This window comes from Eucalyptus grandis, chromosome 7 (genome assembly GCF_016545825.1).
Source record: "Eucalyptus grandis isolate ANBG69807.140 chromosome 7, ASM1654582v1, whole genome shotgun sequence".
Taxonomy (NCBI): Eukaryota; Viridiplantae; Streptophyta; class Magnoliopsida; order Myrtales; family Myrtaceae; genus Eucalyptus; species Eucalyptus grandis.
In genome coordinates this window covers 50,458,460-50,466,906 of record NC_052618.1, presented here as the reverse complement: position 1 = coordinate 50,466,906, position 8,447 = coordinate 50,458,460, and the positions used below count along the sequence as shown (strand labels likewise).

The following is an 8,447-nucleotide window of genomic DNA, read 5'->3' as shown; positions in this document are numbered from 1 at the left end:
CAAGTTTTAGGTCGACCTTCTCTTGATGGGCCCTCGTGCAAGGATAAGGGGCGAAGCCCCTCTTTTTCCCCTGATCTGAGATAGACGGATATTCCCACCCCTGTTCGTAACCATGCTGGTGTTCGCACGAAAAGCAGAGGTAGATCCAGACCGAACCGGCCTCAGCCTACGGGCGAGGCAAATCCATCTAGCCATTCTTGGGCGTATGTTGCTCAAGTGTTAAGGAAAGGCTACGATTTAGAATTCACCCCTCCTGCATTTTTGGATGATAAACCGATGGTTGAGCTGTCAGACCTTGACCTTCAAGCTACTGACCCCAAACTCCATGATTGTTTGATTGGCTATTATCTGGGTAGGAGAATTCCGTTTAAAGTTACTGAGGAAGCTCTTAAAAGGGCGTGGAGCCCGTACCTCACCGAAGTCATGGCAAACGGAAAATGTTTCTTCATGCTGCATATTACTGATATGGATTTTAGGAGGAAGCTCCTTGAAGGTGGCCCAATCACAGTTGCGAAGGTTCCATTTATTCTGCAACAATGGAAGCCTGATCCTGAACTCGAGAAAGACACCCATTTAATTGTCCCCGTGTGGGTCAAGTTGAGAAACCTTCCTTTCTCCTTTTGGTCGGCCCGGGCTATTGGCAAAGTTGCGAGTGCGGTTGGCAAGCCTTTGTATGTGGATCATCATACTGAGCAAATGGATATGTTAGCTTTTGCTCGTGTGTGTGTTGAAATTACTGTAGACCAGCCCTCTTGCCTCTTGTGATTCTATACTGCTTGTTCATAATGGAAATTCCCGTATTGTTGCTGTGGAATATGAGTGGTGTCCACAAGTTTGTTCCAAGTGCGGCATCTTTGGCCATAACTGCAATACCCTAGCCCCTCGCCAAACATCTAATTTGAGGAGACGTGCAGCCAAGGCTCCTGTATCAGTTGTTCTTGCTCCTATTCAGCTCCCCCAGGACAGGCTTGCTTCCCCTGTTTTGGTGGTTGCTCATGCCCCGCATCAGCAACAAGATTCGGAAAGAGTCCAGCAGCCTTTCGATGCTTTGGAAGCCGGTGGGGAACTTGCTGCTCCTCATGCGGAAGCCGCTGCTTTTTCCCAAGTGTCGTCTTCGGTTGCTCTGCCTATACCTACAAGAAACGATGCTGGTTCCTCTGATTTAGTCACAGTGCGTGAAGTCGCACACCTGCCCTCGCTTCTTCCCCTCCTCTTATTCCTCCCGCAGGTGAGGAATGACATGAAGTGGTAGGTAAAATAAAAATAAAAAGCTTCCTTTTTCTAAGAAGGCGGCATCTGTCAATGTGCCAAGCGCTACCAGAGGTGGACAACAGTTGAATCTAAAGACCGTTTCCACTAAACCGATTAAACCACCTGTGCTCCCTCCTGTTCGGATTTCTAAGGGACTTTTGAAAGCACCTATTAAGGTACATGATAATACTACCAAGACCTTGGACCGCACCTCCCGCTCGGGACATTCTATTGGCTCGAATGAGATTGCTAGTTCTAGTATTCATGCTATCTTGGAGGATGACGATCTACTATCCATCAGTTCCTCACCTCGGGGGACGATGTCTTGTGCAAAGCCAGACTCTATTCAAGACCAGCCGGATCGTCTACTTCCCGAACCTCCCGCCGGTTCATGCTAAAGCCACCTCTCACGCGCAAAGCCTCTATGAAGAGGTAACTGCCTCCCTTCCTTGTGTACATATGTTTTTTGGATTCTGGAATGTTAGAGGTATCCTCAATCCTGTTAGGCGTGCTAAGGTAAGGAAGTTTGTTCTCTCCAACAAGCTTTGCTTGATCGGTATTTTTTAGACTAAGGTGCCCGAAGATTTGTTTGATACCATATCTTTGACCTTTTTAAGAGGCTGGAAATGGATGGCGAACTATGAATACGCTCCTTGTGGCAGAATTTGGGTTGGCTGGGACCCAAGTGCAGTTGAGTTTGCTCCTATTTCTTTGAATAAGCAAGTTGTTCATGGTTTTCTTTCTTCTACTTCTTCTAACACGAGTTGTTGTATTTCTGCGATCTATGCTGATCACACATTTGTCAGTCGTAGGCCCTTTTGGGATGATCTAATCCATTACAATGAAGTCTTCCAGGACTCGCCTTGGATTGTAGCTGGCGACTTTAACGCCATTAAGGACCCATCAGATAGGGTGGAGGGTTCGAACGCTTGGATTCCATCTTTTGACAAGTTTCGTTTATGTTTAGCTCAAACCGAGTTGGTGGACCTTCGATACATTGGCCTCCGTTTTACCTGGTCTACTTCCTCTGGTGCTGCAAGGAAAATGCGCAAGATTGATCGGGTCCTTATTAACAATCTGTGGAACCATCGGTTCTCCTTCTCTCAAGCCTCCTTTCTCAATCCGGGTATATTTGATCACTCTCCTATGATTGTTAGAGTGCTTGATCCAGTGTCGAGAAGGAAGCCGTTTAAATATTTTCATTTTTGGTCCGGACACCCGAATTACTCGTCATGCATCAATCAAGCTTGGAATACGCCAGTCTTCGAAGTGTCGATGTTCCGCCTCGTGTCCAAGCTGAAATTGGTTAAAGCTCACCTCATATTACTCAACAAAGAGTCTTTCTCCGACATTTCGATGAAGACGGCTGAAGCTAGAGAAGCCCTTCGCATACTCAGGTTGGGCTTCATGATGATCCTTCTAATTCATCTCTTGCTGACCTGGAAAAAAACCAGCAACGTGCCTTTGTCCAATCAAGGGCCCATGAGGAGTCTTTTTAACGCCAAAAGTCTCGTGTGACTTGGCTGAAAGAGGGTGATCGGAACACTAGATTCTTCCACAATTCGGTTAAGTACAGACAAACCAGAAACCACATCCTCTCGGTTATGGATTCATCTGGTGTCCTCATAGATGATCCAGCCCTTGTGCCTCAAGTGTTTGTGTCCTACTTCTCAAAGTTGCTCTCACCTCAGGCGTGCCTCTCAAAACCATCTCTTCATGAGATGAAGGAGCTCATCCATCGGCCTCTCTCGGATATTCAATGCAGCTCCATCTCTTGCTCGGTCACAGATTCGGAGATCAAGGATACTCTCTTCTCCTTAGCAAGAGGAAAAGCCTCGGGTCCTGATGGCTTTTCGATTGAATTTTACAAGACCAACTGGGATCTTGTTGGGCCATTGGTTATTGAAGCTGTTCAGGATTTCTTTGCTTCGGGCTTCCTCCTAAAAGAGGTAAACAGTACTATCCTTACGTTGATTCCCAAAGTTCAAAATGCTACTGCAGTCACAGATTTTAGACCTATCGCATGTTGTAATACCATCTACAAGGTTATTACAAAAATTCTAGCTAATCGTGTGGCTGCTGTTTTGAATGTTTTGGTTGGATCATCTCAAAATGCATTTGTTAAAGGAAGAAAAATTAGAGATAACATTCTTCTTGTTCAGGAATTGTTCTCTGGTTTTCACTTAGATCCTTACCTTCTGAAATGTGCTGTTAAGGTGGACTTTCAAAAGGCGTATGATACTGTAGACTAGGATTTTTTGGAACTCACTCTGCAAGCTTTCAGATTCCCGGAATGGATCGTCCATTTAATAATGGTGTGTGTGAGAACACCCAAGTTTTCAGTTTCTATTAATGGAGAACTTCATGGCTTCTTCTCTGGAGGTCGAGGCCTTCGCCAAGGGGACCCTTTGTTGCCGTACCTCTTTACCCTTGTTATGGATGTGTTCTCAAGGATTTTAAATTCCCATACTTCGATGAAAGGCTTCAAATACTTTTAGAGATGCAAGAAGGTAAAGCTGACCCATCTTTTCTTTGCCGACGACGTCTTTCTCTTTTGTCAAGCTGATTGGGTTTCCGCCACGATCCTCGAGAGAAGTCTTGATATATTCTCATCTTGGAGTGGATTGCTTCCGAACAAAAACAAGAGCGAGGTGTTTCTCTCAGGAGGCCCTGTTTCCATCAGAGAGAATATTCGGCTTGCATTTGGCTTTCAGGAAGGTCGACTCCCAATCCGGTACTTAGGGGTGCCCATCATTACTTCAAGACTTGGGAAAGCTGATTGTGCTTCGTTGATTGATCTTATTACCGCAAGAATTCAATCGTGGGCTCACCGCTTTTTATCCTTTGCTGGCAAGCTTCAACTTATAAGGTCGGTACTGCATTCTATCCAAGCCTTTTGTGCTAGTGTTTTTTCTCTGCCTATCTCTGTTCTTGATAGAATTGAACAATTGCTAAGACAGTTTATGTGGAAGGGCACCTCGCTTGGCCGAGGCGGTGCCAAAGTATCTTGGGATGACATTTGCCTCCCAAAAAATGAAGGTGGCTTGGGCATTCGGAAATTGAGAGACTGCAATACTGCTTCCTTGCTTAAGTACATCTGGTTTCTCTTCACCGATAGAGAATCTCTCTGGTGTCGTTGGATCCATTCTTATTTTTTAAAGAATGACAACTTTTGGAACTCCTCCACACCCACTACGTGTTCATGGGCGTGGAAAAAAAATCCTTCAACTTCGAAGACACTTTAGGCTCTCTTTCTTTTGGAAGATTGGCCATGGTTCCTCTGTTTCCTTATGGCACAACAATTGGCTGGAATGTGGCCCGCTTCTCTTACTTATCCCGCCGAACCTTGTGGAGAGATGTCGCCTTCCAAGCTATTCTGTAGTGGCGGACCTTTATTCTCTCGTGGGTGCTTATTTGAGAGACCTCCTCGCAAATATGGGAATTACTATACCCATTCTTTCTATTGATTCTGACCGCTTCACCTGGCAAGAAGATCCATCAGGTTCGTTCTCTATTGCCTCTGCCTAAAAATACATCAGGGTTAAAAAGAATCGAGTGTCTTGGGCTCCTCTTATTTGGGACAATGACCTTGCACCCAGATTTCAATTTCATTTGTGGTTGCTCGCAAAAAATAGGCTGCCAACTCAGACTCTCCTTCTCTCTCATGGGAGGATTGAGTTCTTTGTTTGTTCTTTGAGTGCACAACATCTGCCTCTTGCGTTCTTTTGGGCTTCTAGATGTAATTTACCTTGGAAGAACTGAGTTTGAAAGGACAACCTCTCTTGGGCTCTCAAATTCCTATCCGGCAAAGATTTTTTTCACAGTATCGCCCGTTTCTCTTTTGGGGCTTTATGCCATATCATATGGAAAAAAAAAAAAAAGGAATTCCATCATCTTTCGAGGTGACTCTTTGGCAATTCCGGCCATGAAGAATCACTTGATCAAGGTTGTGAAGGATAAGGCTCTTTTGTTCTCTAATGTCCCGCCTACTCCAAGAAACAAGCGACTCTAGAGATGTTGGGGGTTCAATCCGTCCATCTTCAGCTCGGCGTCCTCTTCCTAGCTCTCCTCCATCTCTTCAATCTTTGGAGGGGTGCCTGAGGGTCATTGGACTATTTTTTATTTGTAGTTCAGCCGAGTAGTTGCTGCTTTGTTTCCTTCTCTCTATTTCTTTTTGATTCGGCACCCTCACACTCTCCCTGCCCCCACAGCTAAAGTGTGAGTTATGGTGCCGAATTCTTGTTCATTTGTCCAAAGTTTAATATATATTCTTACCTTTTACCAAAAAAAAAATTAGAAACCAATTTGGTCCTAATAAAAATGATTTTCGCATCAATTAGGTTTTATTTTTATTTTTGCATCCATTTCCTATTTTAGTTCCTTTATTTTATAATTAAATATATATAAAGGGGAGGTAGCCTATTGGCCACGGCCCGGCCTTTTCTTTCCCAAGCCCGACCCCCTCCTCCTTGTCTTCTTCCTCCTTTGTCTCTGCAACTCGCCCAGAGGAGGCAACGCGCGTGATGCTAAATGGAGGAGAAGACAGCAATGCACGTGGAGCAGCGCAAATGGTGGGGACACGCCATTAATTCCGAGTAGACCTCTACAAAAAAGATGGGAGCTAACACCAGTCCAGCCGACAAGGAGAGGCCGGTCGGCGCACCAAAGACCGACAGTCAAGGCTCCTCCGTCACCGGCCTCTCACTTATAAAATGAGGGGGAAGCCAAGGACACCAAGACACACGTGGAGAGAGATCAAAGGCAGCAAGCTCTGAGAACTTCCCCCGAGAAACTTTAAGGGAGGCTTGAGAGCGAGCAGGCCGAGATCTAAGAGAGAAGCCGGAGGAGAGAGGCTGAGCGAGAGAGATCTAGGAGTGAGTGAGATTCGTGCACAGAGGAGGTTTGGATCTAAAGAGAGAGCTGCAATAGGGCAAGGATGAGGCAGAGCCACCACCCCCCCCCCCCGGCAGGTGCTCCCTTTCCCTCCATGCCAAGCCCCAATAAAGGGCTCTATTTCTGCCTTGTTATGAATGTGCCGTGCTGGAGCTCGCAGTCGTCGGGCTCGTGCGAGCTCCAGCCCAGGCCATTCTTCTTAATCCCGAACCACGCTAGGTTCATTCTATCCCATCACAATTTGTCCATTATCGTCCTTGCCATTACCCGTCTTCGTCGACGTCGCCCCCTGAGACCCTAGCCACCACCTCTCGCATCTCAGTCCTGACTAGCCGAGCACCTTCCTGCTTGCTGCTGCAACACTGCATCCCTGACGCCATCCCCATTGAACAGCTGCTGCCGCCACCTGCCGCGTCGCCACCGTCATCAACACCGAGCCACCACCCAATGGCATCCCAACCACCCCTCATCGGTGCCACGAAGAAGCAAGGAGGAAGAGAGGCGCAAGTTGGGTCAAAACCGGGTCAAGTGAAAATCTCCAGTCAAGTAGGGTTTGGTCAGAACCGAATCGGGCTTGGATCGCTATTCGAGCTGGGTTTTCATTAGTCCGGGCCAGTCAGGTCCGATTGTGCACAGGCTAAGTTTGCACGGGCCTAGGAACAGTTGGGTTTGTTTGTTTTTCTTTGTGGGCTTGGATTACCAAAAAAAAAGGATTCCGAGCCGGGCCCACGCTCAGGGCCCATTTGGGCTGCTAGCTTTAGCAAACTGGGTTGGTCCCAACCCAGGGATCCGACCCGGGTCGTTTTTATAATATTATATTATTATAATTAAAAATAAAATTTTAATAAAAATAAATAATAATAAAATTATTTTTCGGAAAAAAAATTAGTCTATGTTTTCCCAAAAAAAGCAGAAAAAACCAAAATGATTTATATTTTCAAAAACAAAGATCAAAAATCGAAAAATGCTTTTTATGTTAAAAAAATAGAAAAAGACCAAAAATATGTTTTTATCCACAAAATGCGTGGAAAAATCCTTCAAAATTCAAAAGGTCTTAAGGTTTAAACAAGATTAGGTACCGGAAGGATATTAGTGATTAACTAATGTAACCAAGTCCCCGATCCTAGTTTCTTTGGTTGTGCAGGAATGAAATATTTATCCCAATGCATTTCCCACACAATCTCTGTTATTGGCTCATGGTAGAATAGAGAGGGGATCCTGCGCGTTCTGCAATGGGTTGCCTGATTCCATAAATCATTTGTCTTTTTATTGCTCTATCACGGCTGGTATTGCTTTCTTTTGGGCGGCGAGATACAATATGCGCTGGCAGAACAGGTCTTGGGGAGAGAATCTCCAGTGGGCCACCTCTTTTTTGATGGGTAAGGACTTCTCTAAATGCATTGTTCGCTTTTCCCTTGGGGCTCCTTGTAATATTATTTGGAAAAATAAGAATAACATCTTATTCAGAGAACAACCCCTTACCGTCCCGGCTATGAAGAACCATCTTCTTAAGGTGGTTAGGGATAGAGCTAGCACCTTCTGAATTGTTAAAGGTTGCAAAGGAGTTGGGGCTTCGATCCCATTATCTTATCAAGAGACCCGTAATCGACCCTAGTTTCAATTGACCCTTCAAGGAAATGCTAGTGCTCTAGTGCTCTAGTGACTCTGGAGCCGATGTCTCCCCTCCTTCGCTGAAGTGTTTGTTTCTTTGTCGGTTGTTCATGCTGTGCCTTTATAGTTTGCTATTTGCCTTCTTTTAGGCGTTGCCTTGTGTTTTACATCATGGCATACTTCCACTCATTATGTTTATTCATCTTGAGTGTAAGTTTTTGGTGCCATGATTTTTTGTACTTTTGATCTTTCCTCTTTATATTATTACATTTACCAATATATATATCTCAATATTTCACTTGGGTTTTTAATCAACTCACCCCTAATTGATTAGTAGCGACTCCTATTTAAAATTAACTTACATGTTAAAAATTCGAACCATAAATCGTGAATTGATAAGCTTGGGAGAGTCTGGGTTAAGTCTAATAGACTTAGCAAGCCATTAGCCTTCACTGGCCCCCGTGCATATAGGGCACCAAAAGGGAGGTCGGACGAGTCCCTTTCTCTTGTTCCTCTTTTGTCTCCCGACCATGTCTCTTTGCTTTAAATAAAGTGATCTTCTTTTATTGTTAGCCACTTTTTTGGGTCGAATTTTATTAGCCACTTCATTTGACGAAATCTACAAACCGAATCTGTCGTCTCCACAGGTTCACATCGGTTCCCCCGTGTGTCAGTGTTCGCTCTCTCTCAAA

The 8,447-nt window shown here is 45.0% G+C and overlaps 1 protein-coding gene across 1 annotated transcript; it reads left to right on the top strand.

Annotated features, from left to right (window-relative positions):
* Nucleotides 1–276: 276 nt before the first annotated feature.
* Nucleotides 277–1,252, top strand: LOC120296205. Its single transcript, XM_039317905.1, has 2 exons — nucleotides 277–657; nucleotides 743–1,252. Exons 1-2 carry the CDS (start codon nucleotides 277–279, stop codon nucleotides 1,250–1,252), a joined length of 891 nt encoding a protein of 296 aa, XP_039173839.1.
* The last annotated feature ends 7,195 nt before the right edge of the window (nucleotides 1,253–8,447 follow it).

Bases quoted from the DNA above. Each gene is read 5' to 3' on its own strand.
- LOC120296205 (XM_039317905.1), top strand. From the start codon at position 277: ATGGTTGAGCTGTCAGACCTTGACCTTCAAGCTACTGACCCCAAACTC. The intron at 658-742 runs GTTGGCAAGCCT...AAATTACTGTAG, and splicing joins TTGGCAAAGTTGCGAGTGCG to ACCAGCCCTCTTGCCTCTTG.